Source organism: Apus apus, chromosome Z, assembly GCF_020740795.1.
Source record: "Apus apus isolate bApuApu2 chromosome Z, bApuApu2.pri.cur, whole genome shotgun sequence".
NCBI lineage: Eukaryota > Metazoa > Chordata > Aves > Apodiformes > Apodidae > Apus > Apus apus.
Window position 1 is genome coordinate 12,230,145 of NC_067312.1, and position 23,303 is coordinate 12,253,447.

At 43.2% G+C, this 23,303-nt stretch overlaps 1 protein-coding gene across 2 annotated transcripts; it reads left to right on the forward strand.

Moving 5' to 3' along the window:
- The first annotated feature begins 4,561 nt into the window (after window positions 1-4,561).
- On the forward strand, window positions 4,562-22,926 carry TARS1 (threonyl-tRNA synthetase 1). 2 transcript variants are annotated; one of them, XM_051642902.1, is made up of 19 exons: window positions 4,562-4,614; window positions 5,013-5,093; window positions 6,028-6,218; window positions 7,253-7,376; window positions 8,418-8,539; window positions 8,752-8,869; window positions 9,546-9,610; window positions 9,696-9,774; window positions 10,343-10,489; window positions 11,364-11,462; window positions 12,211-12,377; window positions 12,950-13,112; window positions 13,201-13,338; window positions 14,099-14,176; window positions 16,370-16,470; window positions 16,585-16,689; window positions 17,282-17,354; window positions 20,178-20,292; window positions 21,723-22,926. In XM_051642902.1, the coding sequence occupies exons 1-19, from the start codon at window positions 4,594-4,596 to the stop codon at window positions 21,869-21,871; spliced, it is 2,136 nt and encodes a 711-aa protein (XP_051498862.1). In that variant the 5' UTR covers window positions 4,562-4,593; the 3' UTR covers window positions 21,872-22,926. The 2 variants fall into 2 exon arrangements, 1 of the variants encoding a protein (XP_051498862.1); XR_007891835.1 differs by lacking the exon at window positions 17,282-17,354 and having other exon boundaries at window positions 4,576-4,614; window positions 21,723-21,822.
- The last annotated feature ends 377 nt before the right edge of the window (window positions 22,927-23,303 follow it).

A 23,303-nucleotide genomic window follows, 5' to 3' on the forward strand; every position in this document is an offset into this window, starting at 1 on the left:
TTATTTGAAGCAATGCTATTGGACCGTGTCCATGAAACATCACTAAAAAGGGATGTTATTGAGAAGATCAACAGAACACTTGAGTCATGGCCAAAAGAAAGAGTAATCAAGAACATTTTGGCAAATAAAATACATTTCACTGGAAATGTGTGAAATTAAGCCTTAACTGCAATGACAAATACAGTCAAAGGAAGCAAAAAACTTAGAATGCAACATCTACTTTCCCTGTGCTGTCTGTTATTTCCCCTGGAAATTTTCTGATGGAGCACTTGCAAGAGAAGCTAATACAATAATTTTTTGTCATTGGGTGTTTGGAGATAATTTCCAGTGCTATGGAGTACGATGGAGGTGGCTTGCAGTAAGAAACAGAATTTGGAGAATCAGTAGTTATGGACTGCAGCAACAACGTGATTCAGAAATGCATTTCTGGCTTCTAATCATGTTATGTAGGAAATTCCTCATGTGCCACATCGTGCCAGGGCCTGGAAGGTTCTGCTCACAGTACAGATGAAGGAACAGTTTTGTCACGTGCAGATCATTACTTTTTTCTGGTTAGAGTATCAGGAAGGATGTCTGATCAGTCTAAATATTTTGGGGCTAAAAATTAACATTTCATAAATTATTAAATTTAACTTTTCACTGTGTAGATAGTATGTAAATACATCCATGGTGTGCTGTTACAGGCTGTTATCAGAAAAAAAATATATACCAGTGATATCTACAGGGAAGAAAAGCTCTTCAGAAATTGATACTCCACTATTACAAAAATATCTGAAATAAAACACACTCTCAGACTTCAAATTCTGAAATACACATTAAGTTTAACCATTATAGTTTTTTGTTAGGTTACTACAAAAGTACTATGGATTCTGGAAAATTCTGTATATGGGCAAAAAAGTTTTATACAGTAGAAGAGTGTGGTGATGTTCAGTTATTCTAAAAGGTAGTTTAAATTTAGGCACAAAACCCAAGGGTGTGTCGAAGAGCCAGAAATCTGGGGAAAAATTTTTATTAGTTCCATTTTTAACACTAGTTCATTTTAATAGTTTAAGTTGTTATTAGGACAGTTAAGGACATGTTATTTTTTGGGTTTTATGTTTATTACCCCTCCTCAGTATACGAAATTGCTAAAATTTTATTTGCCTTTTTAAATGACTTCTACCTCACTGTTTTATTGTAACCAAAAAACAGGGAATGGAAGGCAGGAGCTCTGAATCTCCATCTCACAGCCCCATTACAAGACTGCAAGCAGAGCGGGAGTCATGGATCTTCACAACTGCAGACAGCACGTCTTTTCCTCAGACTAGTATAAAAAATATTTTAAAGAAAAATCAAGCATTGCATTTATGTTTCAAAGTGCAAATCTTATTGGAAAAGAGGAGTAATTTGCTGTAAGATGGGGGGGGCATGGCCAGTTTAACCTAAATGCAAAGGTTTGGAAAAGTATCTTAATCCTAGATGCATCTCTTGGGATAACTGTGTGCCTCAAAATGACATGCAAGAGCTCTCTGAAAAGAACATGGGGAAAATCTGAGTTTAATTGAATGTATGCACACCTACTACTTTCTGTCAGGTGAGGTAAGATAACAAAATATTGTTGACCCAACTGTAAATATGCAAAGACATTTTAGCCAAATGAAGTAGGTGTAAATCTGAGATGCAGAGGAAATATGAGACATGACTTGCCATTGTTATGTTTGTGGAAAGAAGCAGAAATCCAAACCTGTTTTTATTAGAGAAAATAAAATAAAGTAAAATAAAATAAAATAAAATAAAATAAAATAAGTAAAAAGCCACCGGACTATTCAGGCACAATCTGCCTTTGGTGAAGCCATGTTGGTTGCTACCAACCACATCCTGATTTTCCACGAGTCTTCAAGAGGATTTTCTCCATGATCTTGCCAGGCACAGAATCACGGAATCATAGAATAAGCCGAGTTGGAAGGGACCCATCAGCATCATTGAATCCAACTCCTGTCCCTGTGTAGGGCACCCCTAGAATCACACCGTGTGCCTGAGAGCATCATCCAAATGCTTCCTGAACTCAGGCAGGCTTGGTGCTGTGACCACTTCCCTGGGGAGCTTGTTCCAGTGCTCAGCCACCCTCTGGGTGAAAAACCTTTTCTGATACCCAACCTAAACCTCCCCTGGTTCAGCTTCCTGCCATTTCCCCAAGTCCTGTCACTGGTCACAGAGTGAAGAGATCAGCACCTGCCCCATCTCTTCCCCTTGTGAGGAAGCCACAGACTGCAATGAGGTCACCCCTCACTCCTCTTATCCAAGCTGAATAATCCAAGTGACCCCAGCTGCTCCTCATAAGTCATCCCATCCAGACCCTTCACCATCCTCGTGGCTCTCCTTTGGATGCTCTTCATGCCTGTTTTATATTGTGGTGCCCAAAACTACACACAGTACTGAAGGTGGCTACACAGAGGTGAGACTGACTGGCCTTTAGTTCCCCAGGTCTTCCTCTTTTCCCTTTATGAAAAATGGGGGTTATGTTTCCCCTTTTTAGTCAGTGGGAACTCCGCCAGACTGCCAAGACTTTTAAAATATGATGGAAAGTGGTGTTGCAACCTCATCTTCCAGCTCCTTCAGAAGCTGTGGGTAAGTCCCATCAAGTCCCATGGACTTATGCACCTTCAAGTCCTTCAGGTGGTCTCCTATCTGCTCTTCTCCCACAGTGGGGGAATATTCCTTTTCCCAGTCCCTAACTTTACCTTGTGTACTTCGGATACTGTGACCAGAGCCTTTGCCAGTGAAGACTGAGGCAAAGTAGTCATCAGGTACCTCAGCCTTCTCTACATCCTGCGTGACCAGGTCTACAGTTCCCTTCTGAAACGGGCCCACATTTTCCCTCATCTTCCTCTTATCACTGACATACCTGTAGAAACGTTTCTTGTTGCTCTTAACATTCCTGGCCAGATCCAATTCTCTCTGTGCTTTGGCTTTCCTAACCTGAACCCTTGCTTCTCTGACAGCTCACTTCTCTGTACTCCCCCCAGGATACCTGTCCCCGCTTCTACTGTGTCCCAGAGCTCCTTGCTCATCCACGCAGGCCTCCTGTCACTCCTGGGACAAAAGAGATCCTTTTCATAGAGGTGTTGGTAGCCTCCAGCTCCTCAGTGTCCAGCCTCCCCTCTGGACAGGGCTAAGCAAAGCAGCTGCATTCCTGCAACCCAGGTCTGACAGAATCTGCTCAGAATCTCTTCCACCTTTTTTCCCCTGGGAAATCACACAGTGGTCAATCAGATACTTCTATTTTATTTTATGTATTTATTTTTAAGGTGTCCTTTGCAAAGAGTACTCCCATTAGTTGATTCACTCCTGACTGAACCTCTGCCTTGGGGAAAGGCAGCAGCTAGACCTTTCCGAGTGCCACCATGTGTCATCTCAGCTGGCAGGGGAATCATAGAATCATCCTTCTTAGAAAAGACCTTTGAGATCATCGAGCCCAACCATCAATTTACCTCTAACAGAGTCCACGTTCCCAAGCAGCACATCTCCATGTCTTTTGAACACCTCCAGGGATGGTGATCGAACCACCTGCCTGAGCAGCCTGTTTCAGCGTTTGAGAACCCTCTTGGCGAAGAAACGCATCCTAATATCCAACCTAAACTTCCCCTGGCACAACTTCAGGCCATTTCCTCTCGGCTTACCACTGGCTCTAGGGACACCCCCACACACACCTGCCTACAACCTCCTCTCAGGGAGCCTGGCTGCGTGTCTGCCCAGAGGAGAGAGGGGAGCAGGGGCGCGGGGCTGGCCCCGCTGCGCGCCCTCGGGGCTGCGGGCAGCCGCCTCGCCATCCTCAGCCGCCGGAGCCCTGCCCGGGCCGCTCCCGCTCCCGCCGCGCCATAACCCCGGACACACACCCCGAGGCGGAGCGGCCGAGCCCGGCGCGCCCCCCTGCAGCCCCCCTGCCCCGCTGAGCCCCCCTGCAGCCCCCCTGACCCTCCGCAGCCCCCCTGCCCCGCTGAGCCCCCCTGCCCCTCCGCAGCCCCCCTGACCCGCTGAGCCCCCCTGCCCCTCCGCAGCCCTCCTGCCCCGCTGCAGCCCCCTGCCCCTCCGCAGCCCCCCTGCCCCGCTGCAGCCCCCCCTGCAGCCCTTCTGCCCCCCTGCAGCCCCCCTGCAGCCCCCTGCCCCGCTGCAGCCCCTCCGCAGCCCCCTGCCCCGCTGCAGCCCCCCTGCCCCTCCGCAGCCCTCCTGCCCCGCTGCAGCCCCCTGCCCCGCTGCAGCCCCCCTGCCCCCCCCCGCCCCTCCGCAGCCCCCTGCCCCGCCGCAGCCCTCCTGCCCCGCTGAGCCCCCCTGCAGCCCCTCCGCAGCCCTCCTGCAGCCCCCTGCCCCGCTGAAGCCCCCCTGCCCCTCCGCAGCCCTCCTGCAGCCCCCTGCCCCGCTGCAGCCCCCCTGACCCCCTGCAGCCCTCCTGCCCCGCCGCAGCCCCCTGCCCACCCCTCCGCAGCCCCCTCCCCGCGGGCCCGGCCGCGGAGGCCCAGGCCCGCCCGCTGCGCCCGCCCCCGGTTGCATCAGCCGCGGGGCGCGGAGGCGCCTGCGCGGGGCCTCGCCCGCCCCTTCTCGGCTCCGCGTGCGGCGATGGCGGGCGCGGACGGGCAGGTGGGCCCGGCGGCAGCGGGACGCGCTGGAGCACCCCGGGCCGCTCTGCCCTCCCCGCGGGCCGGGGTGCCCCGAGGCGGGGCGTCCCCTCGAGGGGGCGGCGGCGCGGCCCCGGCGGGAGCGCGGGCGCCGGCGGCAGGGGGGAGCCAGGCCGCGCCCCTCACCCGTCACAGCGGGTCGCGGGGGGTTTCCCCGGCTCCAGGGAAGCAGGGTGGATAAGGCGTCGGGAATTTCCTGAAGGCCAAAGAGCAGGGAGCTGGGCGGGGGTGTTCCTAGAGCGGAGGGGTCGGGTTCCTTTCCTGGTGCCAGGGGCTGGGGGGGGGGGTGGGGGGGGCGGGGGATTTAAAGCGCCTTAGGTGTGAGCTGGAGGATGAGGAGATGGTGCTCGCCCCCCGCAGGTCAGCGCTGGGGAAGGAAAAAAGGCAGACTGCGGAAAGAAGAAAATGAAGGAAGGGGCCGGCGATGCAGGGAGGACGGAGGTGAGCGGTCCTGGAGCCGGGGGGGTTGAAAGACGCGGTCTCCTGGTTGCTGTCCTGTGTGCTGCTGCCGTGCATCCCTGCCAAGTCTTGTGTCTGCCCCTGCCGTGACTCCTTTTCTCGCTGTTTCTTGCTTCACTGAGGCTTGCCACCAAGTGACTAAATGGCAAAGTCAGGCCGGTGTGATGGGCTCTGGTTTCTGTAGCTGCTCTTTTCCCCTGTGCCTCCGTTTGCAGCAGGAGGTCGGCAGCAGGTCACCAGGAGCTGCCTGAGGTGAGCTGCCTTCTCTGCCTGCGTGCTGGGGGAACGCAGATCCCTCTGGCTGTGCAGAGGGAGGGCCAGCTGCTGGCCAGCTGCTAGCCAGCTCTGATCCTGGGCCAGCGGCGTGGCTGGCTAACCTTGGCTGGGGCCGAGCTGGGAGCCCTGATGTCAGCATATGACGTGGAGGCTGGGAGCCAGTTCCTTTCCAGGTGGCTCAGAATAGAGGTCTTCCCTCCGTTTTTTGACCAAATTAGAAAAATCTATTTGTATGTTGAACTTCCGTGGTCATCTCAAGTTTATTTTTGTCACTCTGTAGCTTACGAAACAGGTGTTAATAAACCATGTCATAACTATTGTACATGTAGTTTATTAATCAGGGGTACAGTAGTCTGTTTCAAAGCAATAATTTTGATTAAGATGAAGTCTTATTACCATATAATTAATACTGTACAGTTAATTGGTAATAATAATGACTATTTAGAATCATAGAATTATTCAGGTTGGAAAAGACCCTTGGGATCACCAAGTCCAACCATCATTATTTGTTAGATATAGTGCATGTATAGACGGGTCACATAGCTGCTTGTGAAAAATATATCCATTCTGTTTGCATTTTGACAAAATGTGGCATTAGATTGCCCTCTTGATTTTTCTTTTCTTTGTTCATTATATGTAGCTGAACCCCTGGCCTGCATTTATCAATGAGCGTTTGGAGATGTACAATAAGCTTAAAGCTGAACATGATGCACTTCTTGCAGAAAGGGCTGCAAATGACAGTAAGCCCATTAAAGTTACCTTACCTGATGGCAAGCAGGTTGATGCTGAATCCTGGAAGACTACTCCTTATCAAATTGCTTGTGGAATTAGGTAAGATTCTGTTCTGTGATGTGATTCTGTCATGTTCAGACGGCTCTTTGCTGTAGGTTGTGGCTGTGAGGGTATGGGTGATGTACAATTTCTCTCTTAGTTATCTCAGCTTTTCTCAAGACATCCTGTATATAAGAAGCTGGAGGCAACCAAAAGCGTTTTAGTTTTGGAGTGTATTTTTTTTTTGCTTTATGAAGATACAGTTTCTAAAACTAAATAAATACATAAGATAATGTATGCACACCTTACTTGTGTGTTTTCCCTTACAAGTACTATTGCTGCATTAAGAACTAATTTGCCAATAAATTTACTCTATCAAATTGAATGTTGGCACATGCACATCAGCTCACATCGACCGTGTGAAGATGACTGCTGGATGATGTTTCAGCTGATTTTGGGGAGGCTTCAGAGTGTGAGGATTTTTCAGTAAACTGCAATTTTACTTGCATCGGAGATACCCATCAAAGAGCATTGCATATCTCTGGGTTACTCAAAGTTGCTATGGAGTAGATTTGAACAGTGGATACTGGACCCAGTAACAGTTAAAATTACAGAAACTGGGTGATTCCTAGAGGTTAAATGCCTTTTTTTTTTTTTCCTTCCCAAGCTTAGGTACCTTGTTATTAGAACTGTCTTTACTTTTGTGATTCGGATTTTTTGCCTAGTGGAAACAGAACTGTCAAGTTACTACATCAGAAGCGGTATTTGATAATTTTTAAAAGAGAATCTTTGTCCTCTTGCAATAGCATTTTGAAGTCAGGTTAGTGCTTTCAGATGGCTGCCTCCAGTCAGAGATGTTAATGAATATATGAATGTCAAGTATGCAGCACAGTTTTCTTCCATTAGCTCTGGGATGTGAGTAGGGTTTTTCATAAATACTCAAAACTGGCTAAACTGCTCATTGCTTTGAAATTTATTATGACATTGTGCTCACTCTGAGCACTCCTGAAAATCTTACTCAACATGGAGGGCAAATTTGGGGAACTTCCATGTTCTGATTTCGAACGATTATATACCATGTGTTTATTCTGTAGTCAGGGCTTAGCTGACAACACCGTTATTGCTAAAGTGAACAAGATGGTTTGGGATCTAGACCGTCCTTTGGAGGAGGATTGTACCCTGGAGCTGCTTAAGTTTGAAGATGAAGAAGCTCAAGCAGTGAGTATCTTCTGCCAAAATTTGCTTGCCCTTGGATTTGCATAAAACTCAGCCATGAGTAGTTATTTGCATCATTACTGTGCTCAAAAGATGAGGAGACAGGAACAGGTTTGCTGTGTAGGTGCACCTGCATTTTCTAATGTTCCTTACAAGGGAGTTGCAGTACTGCAGATAATGCATATTACTTGTAGCCAAGACTGCTAGCAGTTGCTGTAGTTTACGTCAAGTCTGTTCTCTTTAAAATTTTATATTTGCAACCTTCATGTTAATTTAAAGTAGGTCTTCTGGAGTGACCTCTTCAGCACTGTCTTTGAAAAGAATACTGAGTACAAAAGTACTGTCTATGCACAGTTCTAAAAATACTGAGTAGGCTGTTCTTTGACTTTGTACATGCAAAAGTATGTACTTTACTTTGGCTACTTGTTCAGATAAGTGTGGATGTCCAGCAAATTTGTCACTACTTTCTTTAGAAAAAGTGATTTGGTACAAGAAGCTGTCAGTCAAATGCACCACAGAGTTCTTGTATACAAACTTCATACTGGCTAAATGATTACTCCTGTGCGATCTGTGTTTTCTAGTCTGTGCAAATAAAAGCAGACTAAAGTCCTGTCCTGTAGATTTGGTTTCAGTTTTTTAAAATTTTCCATTTATAAAATCTTTGGATTAGGACTTAAGTTCAAAGTGCACCTTGTGGTCTTTTTGCAAAGTGGATTGATTGAAGTTCATAGTAAAAAAAAAAAAAAAAAGTTTCTGAATTAGTTTACTGACTTCTTGACAGTAATTGAATCATTTCAACAACAATTGAAAATAAAGTTATTTGCTACCAGGCTGTAAGCAGTTTTCAAGTGTTATCTTTTGGAAATATTGGTGCTTAAGATGACAGTGTTGCTGGGTAGGTCACTTCTGTTCTGCAGGCTGCTCTAGTGTGAAATGTCCATCAATTATCCTTAAAAGAAGGCATTTTGGAAAAGGTTTTGAATAAAATACTCAGAAATGCATTGTGTGTATTCACACTGATCCCCTCTATTTTACTTCCATCAGGTGTACTGGCACTCAAGTGCTCACATCATGGGTGAAGCTATGGAGCGAATCTATGGTGGCTGTTTGTGTTATGGCCCACCCATAGAAAATGGATTTTATTATGACATGTTCCTTGAGGAAGGGTAGGTTTTGTATTTTTCTTTTGAGGAGCAGGGGGACAGCGATCACTGCAAGGTTTCTGTCATCTGCTTGTTCCCTGGCAAAGTCATCTGCACTAACTGCAGATTGCCTGGTTCTTTGCAGTGCATCTCACCCACAAGCTGATGCATTGCAGCTAGATCAGATACTCAAGTGAAAGCAAGAGTGATTCACTTTGTGTGTGTGTTTGTTTTAGGGGTGTATCAAGTAATGACTTCTCTGCTTTGGAAACACTGTGCAAAAAGATAATGAAGGAAAAACAAGCCTTTGAAAGACTGGAAGTTAAGAAGGAAACACTGCTTGAAATGTTTAAGGTAGGCTGTTTTGAAAGGTTGTTTCTAGCATCATACAGTTATTCTTTAAGTATTTGTAACTTTAGCCACATGTTCTGTTAGTGGCAGAGGAAGGTCTATCAAATTAAGCTTTTCAGGTGATACATTATTATATGTCCTTATTATATTGGCTGTTAGCATAATACTGTGTTGATACTACAACTGCATGTGATGATGAATTCAGAAAGCTTCATGGAACATTTTTTAGACTGTTTCTCTCTGAGAAAGTCCAAGCAACATTAAAAGATGATTCTTTCTCTTTAGTACCTAGCTGTAAATAATCTTCTGCCATTCCTGAGATAGACATTACCCATTTTTCACTGTTAGGACATCAGGAGAATCATAGTATCATTCAGGTGGGAAGGTAATTCTGAAAGTCTCTAGTCCAATCTCATGCAGAGGGTGTGGGGTCAGCACTGAGGCCAGACCAGGTTTCTGGGAGCTTGTCCAGTTAGGCATTCAAAACCTCTTAAGAGTGGAGACTGCACAGTCTACTCCCTGGGCAGCCTGCTGCACTACTTGACTACCTTTCTATCTGTCTCTTTTATAATCCTTTTCTGATGCAGCCTAGCATCAGGTTTGCAAAGAATTTAAACTGCTGGCCAGTTCTCTTGCTTAACGAAGAGTTAACAAATCTGTGTACTGCCTTTCTTCTCAGTATAACAAATTCAAGTGTCGCATCCTGAATGAGAAAGTCAATACTCCAACTACAACAGTGTACAGGTAATTAATTACGTGTGCATCCTAGTATTACTGGATATATTATTCTAGGATGAAATACACTAAAAGAATGTTTTGCTGTTCCTAGGTGTGGTCCCTTGATAGATTTATGCAGAGGGCCTCATGTCAGACATACTGGCAAGATAAAGACCATAAAAATTCACAAGGTAAGTGCTGAAACTGCCTTAAAGAAATGTTTTCACTGAAACTGTGTTTCTGTCCTTGGGCAAGACAATGGTGGCTTACCCAAGAATGTACCTTTAAATGGGTAACCTTGCCAAAGCCTCTGTGTAACCAACTGGGAAAGGGTTGTGTGCCAGAATGATACTCAAATGGTGTGAAACCCAGCTAGGTTTCCAGAGCCTGGACTCCCAGGACAGATAGGAATGTAAGTGTGGATTAAGGCTTGGTTGAACTGTATGAATTAGAGTTTATTGATTTTGCTCAGCTGATGGTTATAGCTGATCAGACTAGGATGGCTACAAAGAGAGCAAATAGGCTTAATAAAAAGACAAGAGCTTAAGACCATTTTTACATATTATGTTCACCTGGTCTTTCTGGATTTTTCTAATTGGTGCTCTCAATTTAAAATTAAAACTCTCCTTATGCCTTAATTGTTTTACATTAAGTATAGTCATTTATTAGTAATTGCATGTCTTTTCATAGCAGGCAGTACTAATAAAATGTGGAGGCTTCTCCTTTTGTTCAATGTTTCATTTATTTTTTTGCATGTAGAATTCTTCTACTTATTGGGAAGGCAAGGCTGATATGGAGTCCCTCCAGCGGATTTATGGAATTTCTTTCCCGGATGCAAAAATGCTGAAGGAATGGGAGAAATTCCAGGAGGAGGCTAAAAGCAGAGATCACAGAAAAATCGGGCGGGTGAGACAGTTTTTCTAATATTGTATTTCACAAACACTGTGTGGATATACCCCCTTATCTAGAAGCATCTCAAAGACAGTGTATACTTGCTGCCACAACCAAGATTTTCAGTGAATCTGCAAGGCCAGGTACTTTTTTCATGAAGAACATCAAAAGGGCATCAAAGCAAGTAACTTCTCTTTAGGCTTTTCGTTCTTTCATCCCTGTTCCACAGATCAATCAGAACAAATTATGAACACCTTTGTCTGCAAAACGTGAACACTTTAGTTCTCAGGTAATGCTCATTCCTGTGCAGTTTGCAGCACCCTGTTCGCTCACAGTTCTGTGTGATTTCAGAATATAGAATATATTTCTGTGCCTTTTTGGCTGGTTGGTTTTCAGTTTTGTGTTTTAGATGGAAACCCTGTCAAATAATTGGTAGTCCTGAACACTGTTAGAAGACCTGCTGGTAGGATGTCAGGAAAACACAGAAGAATTCACTGTCTGCAGTCCTCAAACGTGCAGTTTGTCATGTTGGCCAGCTGCAGTTCACACATACAGTCCATGTGCAAATAATTAGAGAGCTGAAGAAGCAGAATGTCAGTGTACAATGGGAGCTGTGGGGGCATGCTTAGGAGTTACATAAAATATGAAGTTTTTGACCATTAGCAATGAAAAAGGAAACTGAACAATCTCCTTCCCCTAAAGCTACCATCAGATACATAAATACTAGTGAAAATGCAACTGATGTAGTGGTGCTGCTTTTTTTTTTTAAAAACAACAACAACAACAAATTTCAATGAGTGATGTCCAGTCAGTAGTAGTTTATTTTTTAATGTTGTGGGGAAAAGGTGGTGTACAGATACTAAGTGTTTCAAATACTGTTACTCTGCAGGACCAAGAACTGTTTTTCTTTCATGAGCTCAGCCCTGGTAGCTGTTTTTTCTTGCCAAAAGGAGCTTACATTTATAACACATTAATTGAGTTCATCCGGGTAAGTAATGTGTTTTGGAAATCTTGTTATAGAAGAAATTGCTTAATTTTAGAAAAATACATAACAGCATGCTACACGTAACAGTATTAACAGCCCTTCAGGTTGGTTTAATCTCTTAGTTCTATAAGCCACAGAACTAAAGAAACCCGATTTCCTTGAATTGGTCTTGTCACAATCTCCTGCTAAGTTACATTTTTATGAAAACTTTATATCTGCAGTTAAAGCAGTGATAGTGATGCTTTTTAACATGAATTCTTTGACATCTAATCATACAGCTAAGCTCACACCGTAGCTGTTTCACTGATGCGTGTTGATTTGTTTTAATAAACTTATTACATTTAGCTTTGTAGAACTACTTGTTATTAAATTATATGTAGGCAAAAAAAACCCAAACCCTGATCTTCCTGTTGCAATATTTAAAGTCTGTCTTATTAGTGTATATTTGGGCTGCAATGTACTGTCTATTGTCACTGAATAATTAGAGACTGCAGCTTTGCTTGCAGAGAGGGAACTTGTTCTTCTTGCTTACTACAAAGGAATAGTTTGGGGGAAGGGTGGTGCTGGTGTGAGTGATGTATCTTTGCATGTCCAACTTGAATTTTTCTCTTCTTCTCTCCTTTTCCCCTTCTGGAGTCATGGATTTCTGTAGGGTAGCATTTGCACATTTTTATGGCTGCAGATTGAAGGCTGAGTACCATAACTTTTGCTTGCTTTTTTAGTTATTTTATGCACTGGTCTTTTGTTTTAGAGCGAGTATCGAAAACGTGGATTCCAGGAGGTTGTCACACCAAATGTTTTCAATAGCAAACTATGGATTACTTCAGGACACTGGCAGCATTATAGTGAAAACATGTTTTCCTTTGAAGTGGAGAAAGAAATTTTTGCTCTGAAGCCTATGAACTGCCCAGGACACTGGTAAATACATAGCAAATCCAGTTTATCAAAGATGATGCTGATTGAAAAAAACAAATCAATAAAAAATCCTGTTTCTTTTACCTGCTTAATTGTGAAGGCAGCAGTTTTCAGGTATCCAGATGTGGTGTGCTGTCAGGAGTGATGTAATTATTGATGTAATTATGCGTCTTGTTGTCTACGTGTTCTCTTTATTTGAGACAATGGGAAATGTCATTTTTCCATTACCACAGTGACTGTGTTTTAGACCTGAAGCTTATGTTGGTGCTACAAAGCCTAGATAGCCAAAACACACACTGTGGCTTTGTCAACTTTGTGGCAGTTTAGCCATACAGGTTTTAATGCTCACTTTTAGGAGCTGTTTTATCTTCTCCCTGTGAGGTAGGGGAGGCCTACCAGCTCTAAAAGGGTATCTGCATTTGTTTTCCTGGCAAAACTAGACATAAAGGATGGTTGTCTTCAGATGACATCATGGGCATTGTGGGCACCTGCGTAGGTGCTGGCTGCTTCTCACTGGCTGTTCTTTGCAGAATTTTGGTTCTGGATGAGCTTCAAGTAATTAACTTTTCCTTCAGCCTTATGTTTGACCATCGCCCACGATCGTGGCGGGAGCTGCCGTTGCGACTGGCTGATTTTGGTGTTCTGCACCGCAACGAGCTGTCGGGAGCCCTCACAGGACTCACTCGGGTACGGCGGTTCCAGCAGGACGACGCTCACATATTCTGTGCTATGGAGCAGGTATGGGCTGCTGTTACCCGAAATCAGGTATTCAGATTGTACTAACTGACTTTTCCCTATTTGAGACTGTATTTTTATTCTCATAAAGATAGAAGAGGAGATCAAGAGTTGTCTGCAGTTCTTGCGTACTGTGTATGATGTCTTCGGATTTTCCTTTAAACTTAACCTCTCCACTCGTCCTGAAAAGTACCTGGGAGATATAGAAGTGTGGAATCAAGCTGAAAAGGTAAACAGTAGTTTTATTAAGTCCTTACACAAAAGCAAGGCTGCAGCTGGAACTCCTGGGAGAACATAATGCCTTCTGAGAAGTATGGTGGCATCTGGCAAGGAGCAGTATAACTTTATTTGCTGTATTCAGTTCAGCCTGGCTGCTGTAAATAGCTTACTCTCCATACAGAAGCAGCCTCCATGTCAGAATCAAATAACCTCTCTCCTTCTCTTTTTTTTTTTTTATTTAAAAAAAAAAAAAAGAGGGGGGGAGAAGAAAACCAATTCCAGCAGCCCCTGTTGTAAGACTTAGAGCCGTCTTCCAAAATGCAGGTTGCTTTCATGATGAAAGGGATGGGGTGAGCCCCTGCAGGTGCAATGCTGGGGAGAAGATGCATCAGGAATAGACTTCTGTTGTATCAGGGTGGATCACCTCTTAGTGTTATCTACAATCTTTGAGCCAGCATAAAGATTTCTTGCATCTTAATGCTGTTTGTTTAGCCTCTTCCAAAATGAATGCATTATATTTGTTTGTTTAAATTTGGTCTGGTGTTGTTTTTTTTTTTGGTTTGGTTTGTTTTTTTGTTTTGTTTTGTTTTTTCCTGGGGCTCTTCCAAAACTTCCCTTTTGCAGAAAATAAACGAGCTGCAGCAGTAACTGAGAAGTACTGAGCATTAGTAGTGTCACTACCTGTAGCATCAGGTTGACTTGATCCTGTAACATGGAAAGAGAGCAAATGATTGCAACAAAAACTAAGTGTGCGTGTCTTTGATCTGTAGCAACTTGAAAACAGCCTCAATGACTTCGGGGAGAAGTGGGAGTTAAACCCTGGTGATGGAGCTTTCTATGGACCTAAGGTTAGTATGTTGCTAGCCCCTAGCTGGGTTAAGCTTTTAAGTCTGGATGAGGCAGACAGAAGTTAAGCAACTCCTTTCTTTCCGTAATCTTGGCAGTAAGAGTGCCAAGATGACATTTGCATTTGGCATGCAAGTACTGTTCTTTGCAGTGTAGGGGATGAAGAGAAAAAACCTTAAAAGTCTTCATGTGTTAACAAAATGAAGCTAAATGTCACTTTCCCTAGAAAGACAAATGTTGAGCATCTATTTGCACAGAATGTTTACCAGATCACTTCAAACAGATACCTGACCAAGACAGTTGCCAGCTAGTTAACATTCTGTTCTGAGTTAATTAAACAAATACAATTGGGCTCTAAATGCTGTTAATATACAAATTATATTTTTCATATCTTACAAGCAAGGATGAGAAAATAGCATGGCAATGCTCTTGGGTTTTATTCCTGATCTTCTTGGTAAAGACAACTCATATTTTTCATTTAATGTCCTGCACGTTCCCTTTCAATTTAACATAGTAACTGCATTTTTCAATGTTATTATGCCTTTTCTAAAGCATTGGTGCTCTTTAGGTTAACTGTAGGATATAGAGCAAAATTGATTCTTAAACTGACAATGTGTTACAAGCTGAGATTGTAAAAACTGGGAAGAGATTTTTTTTTTTTTTTATAGTTGCATAATACCATTCTGAGATGCTGTAGGGCTGAAATTCTGTGTTTTTCTAGATACATAGATTCTGAAGTACTGGAGATACAAATAATAGTCTTTGATACTGGTTTTCCCGTAGCTTTAACATTAATTTCATTAATTAAACCCAGTTTACATATATAAACAATTTGCTGCTTTAACAGAGCTGATTGATTTAATGGAAGACATGAACAGAAGGTGGCAGTGTAAGCTCTGTGTTACCACAGCCATTGCTACGTTAGAAATAATCAGTGATCGCTGATTCCTAAGTAATAAAAAAAACCAAACCAAAACAAAAAATAAACATACTGGTAAAACAAATTATTGAAGAATGTTGCTTTTACTGGCTGCCTTGAGTTGATGGTGAGTTTTGGTATTTAAAAAAAAAACCTTGCTTTGGTTTTGTTGGTCTTTTTTAAACCTGTTGCTTAAGTTTGCAGTGGCTAAGTGGGGCTTTCTAGAAGTCTCTTTGGTATCTTTGAGCATATGGACAGACAGCCTTCCAAAATTACCTTTAAATCTTTGTCTGATAAACCTACGTGACATTTATATCTGTGTTCAATCATCCACTAAACTGGTTCTGATTTCTCTCTTTGTAAGCTAATTGAATCAATTTCATTTTATGAGTTGTAGGTGAAATGTGTTATAGCAGCTAATAATTCATAATATGAAATGCAAACAGGATTTAGTAATTTCCTCAGATAATTTAAAGAAGGCAAATATCTACAGGAAACTTTGTTAACCTTAATTAACTTAATACTTGTTCCTAATACACCCTAGCCAAAGTAAGGTGAGCAAATGTAGCATTTTGCATGGGTTTTAATGGAAATTAGTTAAAGTTACATTTTTAAGTTAAGCTTTACATCTAGGGTACCTTTCAACTATTTGAATCTTGTTTTTTTCCTACTGTGTAACTGGGTGAGTTGAAATGAAAGAAGGTTGTAAGTAACGTATTTTGACTGTAGATACTCATAGTCAGAACAAGTGTCTTTGGTTAATGTGATCCCAGCTGATAAGTGGACTGTTTAATAGTAGGATTCTCTTCCCATGTTTGTGCCCTGAATTTGTAGCATAAGCTACAAAATATTCAAATACTGCATAATAAAGGAATATAAGTTTGCCAGTTTGAGGTTGAAGGAATCTAATTTTTGACAAGACAGGTTCAGTTCTGATCTTGCACTTGCTCTTGCATGCTGCTGAATTCCCTCAGTGAAAAGGCCCATGAGAGTCCCGTATTGAAACAAAATACATAGCCTGAGGTATTAAATGTAGTTCTGCCAAATTAACGTCTCTACTTCATCACTCGTTTTTTTTGTTCTAACATTTTTCATCAGAACCTGGGAATCATTCTTAAGGCCTCATTTAGGCTGAAGTAAAAGTATATTCTCTAAAACGACATGTAGTTCCTCTGCAGTGATTGAAGCCTTCCGTCTTAAAGGAGAGAGTTTGCTTGCAGAGGGGCATGCTTGTGTCTTAAGCGGTAATAAAAGTTTGTGTCTTCTTGTTTCTAAGATTGACATTCAGATTAAAGATGCCATTGGCCGCTACCACCAGTGTGCTACAATCCAGCTCGACTTCCAGCTGCCAGTCAGATTTAACCTCACCTTTGTCAGGTAAGCACTGATGGTTTTAATTGCTATATAATCTAGCTTTCCTGTCACTAACAGGCATAAGTTTACGTAAAGAAAAAAGCCTAAAGTTAAAAAAAGCCCTACCTTTCTTCACAGCCACGATGGTAATGACAAGACCAGACCTGTTATCATTCACCGCGCTATCTTGGGATCTGTGGAGAGAATGATTGCCATTCTGACTGAAAACTATGGAGGCAAATGGTAATGTTGAAAAGCAGATTCATTATTCCAGTCTGCGCAAACACTTTGTGTAGAAGAGAAATTATCCCCAAGCGTGCAAGAATCAAGAGGGTTTGTTTTTCTTGCTTGCTTCAGAGGTTGTACCCTGGGGTCAATCCTTCTGAACCATCTTCCTTGGGTATTAAATAATTGTAGATATGGTAGACTCTACGTGGTACCACTCATTCAGCTGCAGCATGCAGCGTGGCTGCCCAAGGTGTGTGTCTCTCAACTGTGCTTTTGCAGCTGGGCTGCCTTGCAACTAGTCATTTATGTAGTCATTTACCTGCTACATTATTAGTTAGTAAAAAGCTCAACAATCCAATTATGATTTGTTGGCTGTTGTAAAACACAACCCAAATCTCCAGATCAAAACTACTTCTGTCCACACTGCAATTCTTCTAGATGCTCAGTTATTTTGGGGAGATAAATTGTAAAGAGTACAGGCCTGTCATCACCTCTGAACCCAATCTAAGCAGCTAAATCTTGTGTAGATTTTAGTCCTATCTGTTAACAGGATCTTCCATGCTAAAAAAATATTGAAAGCTATATAATCTTGCTTTCTTTATTGAAGGCCGCTCTGGCTGTCCCCACAGCAGGTAATGGTGATACCAGTTGGACCAACGTGTGATGAGTATGCTCAAAAGGTGAGGTATGGGTTTTGGGGGCTTTTTTTTAAGCATGCTGTATTCAGTTGAGATACTTTGTTATTAATTGTTAGTAGTATCTATCCTAGGTAAATGCTATAAGGCTTTACATATTACATTGTATCACTTTTATATTGCAACAAATACCTGTTAGATGTGTCCTGTGTGGGAGGAACAGAACACCTAGCAGGACCAGAACCCTGGACTTCTGCAGGGCCAACTTTGGCCTCTTCAGTCAATTATTAAGAGAAGTCCCATGGGACAGGGTACTAAATGGTTAAGGGGCTCAAGGTAGTTGGTCAACATTCAAGGACCACTTCTTGCAAGCTCAGGATCAGAGCATCCCAATGAGTAGGAAATCAAGTAAGGGAGCCAGGAGACCCACGTGGTTAAACAAGGAACTGCTGGGCAAACTCAAGTGGAAAAAGAGAACCTGTGGATCATGGAAGGAGGGGTTGGCCACTTGGGAGGAATATGGGACTGTTGTCAGAGGATGTAGGGAGGCAATTAGGAAAGCTAAGGCCTCCTTGGAATTGAACCTTGCTAGTGAGGTCAAAGACAATAGAAAGGGCTTCTTCAAATACACTGCAGATAGAACGAACACTAGAGGCAACATAGGCCCACTGCTGAATGAGGTGGGTGCCCTGGTGACAGCAGATAGAAAGAAGGCAGAGGTACTGAATGCTTTCTTTGCCTCTGTCTTAACTGCTGCAGACTCTCCCCAGGAGCCCCAGATCCCTAAAGCCCCAGAAGAAGTCAGGATGAAGGAGTAGTTTGCTTTGGAAGATGAGGATTGGGTTAGGGATCTGTTAAGCAATCTGGACATTCATAAATCGATGGTCTGGATGGAATGAACCTGTGGGTGCTGAGGGAACTGGCAGAGGTCATTGCTAGGCCACTCTCCATCATCTTTGATAAGTCGTGGGCAACAGGAGAGGTGCCTGAGGACTGGAAGATAACAAACGTCACTCCAGTCTACAAGAAAAGCAGGAAGGAGGATCCAGGTAACTATAGACCGATCAGCCTCACCTCCATCCCTGGAAAGGTGATGGAACAACTTGTTCTTGACACTGTCTCTAGGCATAGCAAGGATGAGGGGGTCATTCAGAGCAGTCAACATGGTTTTACTAAAGGAGAGTCATGTTTGAGCAACCTTATAGCCTTCTATGAGGAAGTAACTAGGTGGATAGATGATGGTAGGGTGGTAGATGTGGTTTATCTTGATTTCAGTAAAGCATTTGACACTGTCTCCCACGGCAGCCTCGTAGATAAAGTGAGGAAGTGTGGTCTTGATGGTCAGGTAATGAGGTAGATCATGAACTGGTTGAAAGGAAGAAGTCAGAGAGTTGTGGTCGATGGGACCAATACTATTCAATATTTTCATCAATGACCTGGATGAGGGAACAGAGTGTGGCCTCAGCAAGTTGCTGATGACACTAAACTGGGAGGAGTGGCTGACACACCAAAGGCTGTGCTGCCATTCAGTGAGACCTGGACAGGCTGGAGAGTTGGGTGGGGAGAAACTTGATGAAATTCAACAAGGGCAAGTGTAGAGTCTTGCATCTGGGGAATAACAACCCCATGGACCAGTACAGGTTGGGGGCTGACCTGCTGGAGAGCAGGGTAGGAGAAAGGGACCTGGGGGTCCTGGTGGACAGGAGGATGACCATGAGCCAGCAATGTGCCCTTTTGGCTAAGAAGGCCAATGGCATCCTGGGGTGCATTAGAAAGGGTGTGGTTAGTCGGTCAAGGGAGGTTCTCCTCCCCCTCTATTCTGCCTTGGGGAGGCCACATTTGGAATATTGTGTCCAGTTCTGGGGCCCTCAGTTTGAGAAGGACAGGCAACTGCTTGGAAGAGTCCAGTGCAGAGCCACAAAGATGATTAAGGGAGTGGAACATCTCCCTTATGAGGAAAGGCGGAGGGAGCTGGGTCTCTTTAGCTTGGAGAAGAGGAGACTGAGGGGTAACCTCAACAATGTTTACAAATGTGTTAAGGGCAAGTGGAGCCAGGCTCTTCTCAGTGCTGTCCAGTGATAGGACAAGGGGCAATGGGTGCAAACTGGAGCATAGGAGGTTCCATGTAAATATGAGAAAAAACCTGTTCACTGTGAGAGTGACAGAGCACTGGAACAGGCTGCCCAGAGAGGCAGTGGAATCTCCTTCACTGGAGACATTGAAACCCACCTGGACATGTTCCTGTGTGATATGCTCTGGGTGATCCTGCTCTGGCAGGGGGGTTGGACTGGGTGATCTTTTGAGGTCCTTTTCAACCCCTGTCTTAAAGAGGACCTGACATAGATTTTGGGCATCTAAGCAACAAATGCTGATCTTTGTGAGGCTTTTATTTTTTGAAAATTTAGGTTTTTTCTCTAGCTCAGGAGCTCTCTTATCCTTCAGGTTTTAGTCTCCCGTGCCCATGTGCAGCAGTAAGAAAGATGAAGATGGGTCTTTGCATATTCAGCATCGATCAGACCTTCTCCTGTATTTCTTTCAGGATTGTTATATATAAACAAAATAATCTGTGAAATAATAACAAGAATCTGCTAAAGTTCCACCATCCTGGTGCCTTTCACAGTATCAAGTGACTCCTCAGCCTAAAACATTAGATATTCCCATGACTATTTAGTTATTTACTGTGTATGTTCTTGCACGATAGCTGACCTATTTCCAATTCTTGAACTGGGCTCATCTCCAGTGCCTGAGCTAATGATGGTGCCTCTGGTTTATGGGTCAGATACACTTGACTGGCTGATGTCTACAAGTCATAAATAGCTTATTGTCATGAATATCCCAAAGTGACAGTTCAAACACTTTTTCTTCTAGGTCAGGCAGCACTTCCACAATGCTGGATTAATGGCAGATGTTGATGTAGATCCTGGGTGCACCCTGAACAAGAAGATCAGAAATGCTCAGCTTGCGCAGTACAACTTTATTCTGGGTATTGTACTTTATCCTGGCTGACTGTCTTTCATAGGTTATATGATTTGATCTTTCTTCTCTGAGCAAGGCAGAGAGTGGTAGTGGTTTAGGTCACTTTGCTCCTGAGAGTCTCCATTGCAGAGTGCCACTCTTGCCTGAATGATAGGCATTCCTGGTTTGTATAGCTGTCACTGGAAGGAGGTCACTGTGTCCCAAGGCATTACTGCTACTTAAGAAAAAGCTCTTTGCTGTCTTTTGGTCAGCAGTGTACATACATACGAAATATATATATATATATAGTCATAGAATGGTTAAGGTTGGAAGGGACCTTAAAGATCATTAGGTTCCAACCTCCCTGCCATGAGCAGGGACACCTCACACTAGACCAGGCAGCACAAAGCCTCGTTATATTAAATATATACATGAAATCTCTTGCCCTTTGTCAGTAAGATTGTTAAGTGATTTTTCCACACTTCTACATCTGTCCCTGCCTCCCCTTCCTCAATAATTTCTGCTCTTGATTCAAGTGTGGCAAAAGTAGTATCATTTTCACTGCAATCAGCAGTGATGCACTTCTGAACTATACTCACATGAACAGGAGAAGACTCCTCCACAAGAGGGTGATTCAGGGACAGTTAGAAACTGACCCTGAAGTATGTGATTTGAAGCACCACGTTGGTCATGCCACGTGAACTGAGGCTTTAGCATTTAACCTAAAACTGTCTGGGACCCATTAGAGTAGAAGGAGCCTTTAGCAAAGAAACTCTACCCTGAACAAAGTTCTTTTGTTCTTTAAAACTTTAACACACAACCAGATTTCATGTTCCAAAACCACAAACAAATCATCAGCCTATCAGGGGAAAAAAATCTCACCTAACTTATGTTCAGAGGTGGTTTTCACAGACTTGTTGCACTGAATGTAGGTTGGGTACCAGAGAAATACAATCTCCTGTAGCAACTGTGAAGTATATTCTATAAAACTGATATTAGTAAAGAAACATACACAATCATCTTGGTATCTGTATCTTAATATGCTTAAGTAGAATAGTCCTGGGATTTTCCAGTAAACTGTCTTGCTGCCTCTGTAAAGAAATCAAACAGCTACTGTTTATTTACAATCAAGTTGTCTTTCTGATCTTTGGCTGTGGAGCATTCTGAGTTTATTTCTCATTCTGACTCTGTGGCTCTCTTAATAAGTTAGTCAAGCTGGATTTACTAAGTTTACTCATATTTTGCTAAGTTGCTCTTTGTAACATGCTAAAACCTATTAAATTATATGAGATCAAGTAAAGCTACTGACTGTTACAGAACTAAGTGAGGGAAGCTGGGAGGAGGGCAAATAAGGATTTGTTGTGTAGGTTTTGTTTAGTATGCCTAAGTTTTAAGTAGGTGGGAGTAAAAAAAGAGCTTGGTAAAAAGCTCATTGCTTTGCATCTTGGTTGTTTCTAGTTGTTGGTGAAAAGGAGAAGGCAAGTGGAACAGTGAACATCCGCACCCGGGATAACAAGGTGCACGGGGAGCGTACGATCGCGGACACTGTGGAGAGGCTGCTGGAGCTGAAGTGCTCCCGCTCCAGGCAAGCTGAAGAGGAATTTTAACACCATCTGCTCCACCTGGCATAAAAAAGGATTCTAAGTTTCCTAATTCAGTTAACCAGAGTTTTTGTGCCAAACCAGATTTGAAATATATTTCGCATTGGACATCTTGCTTACTTTAGCAGACATTTTTCTAACGTCAGAAATGTCTCTTTTTGTAAAAAAATCAGTTTTTCACAAACCTTGAAGTAAAATTTCTTGGCCTTTAACCAATGACAGATGAAACGAAATTAATTTCTGTGACTGCAAGGGAAAATTGGAATGTTAACCAGGTATGCCCTGTTAAGAATTAAACACAAATGTATTCCATGAAAGTTAAACAGAAGACCTCGTGTTTAAGAAACCACACAGTAATCGTGATGCAGCAGCTTTTGGAGTGTCTCCTTTAGCAAGGAAGGCAATACCTTGCAGTTTCCTCTGCTGGTTACACCAGTTAAATATGTTGAACTGTGATCACTTCCCAGTCAGATAAATGGGGAAACAAACAGAGATCTCTTCCCTTCCATAGCAGCTGGTGCCTTTGGGAGCATCTTGGCTCTCACTGCTGTGGGGCTGTCTGCTGCAGAACACCAAGCTGCCAACCAAAGCCAACTGCAGCCTTTTCCAGAGGCAGTATCTGAAATATGCTGGCTGTGAGGGTGAGGTCAGTGCAGCTGTAGAAAGGGGATAAGACTGTGTGGAAGAGGTCTGGCATAGCAAGGCCAAAGAAGTAGGTAAGAAAACCATGATTCTTGGAAACAGTGTTTCTATCCTTACCCCTGAGCTGTCCTTTCAGTAAGGCTGTATATGTCACAGCAGAAACAAGAAAGTACTGAACTAATAGGATAATGATAACTTTTTAAAGACAATGTTATATTTCAATTTAGTAGTTCCAGTTCCCTTCAGTGGATGCCTGTAGTCCAGGGCATCACATATTCAATTAGCAGCCCCTCCTGTCTTGGGTGAGGGATCTTGTCAGTTGGTTTGGGGATTCTTTTTTTGTTGTTTTTTTTGCACATCTGGCTGACAAGAGGCTAATGTCTGTCACTGACAAAAAATAAAATCATGGTCTGAGGGTTTTTTTGTTTGGTTCTTGTGGTTTTTTATTAATCTTAACTGGCCTAAACAGCTTCTGAAGGTGGCTGATAATTGTTCTTTTAAAAAGAAAGCTATTGCATTCGCCATAGGAAAGATGAGGCAGATCTGAGGACAGGTTTGAACCATCCTGTTGTTTGGAAACCTCCACATCTCACTGTTTTCTTTGTTATCTGGGCAGAAATATGTCATCCGGCCTTTTCTCACCTGTCTGTCTCAGGGATGATGGTAACATATCAACACTGTTATTTCAGTCTCCCCACAACCCCAGCAACTTGGAACTATTTCCTCCTCCTTTGGTTCATTTAGAGTAAGCTTTCCACTTAAAAGCTGTAGAACAAAAATATAAAGGGAGGGGGAG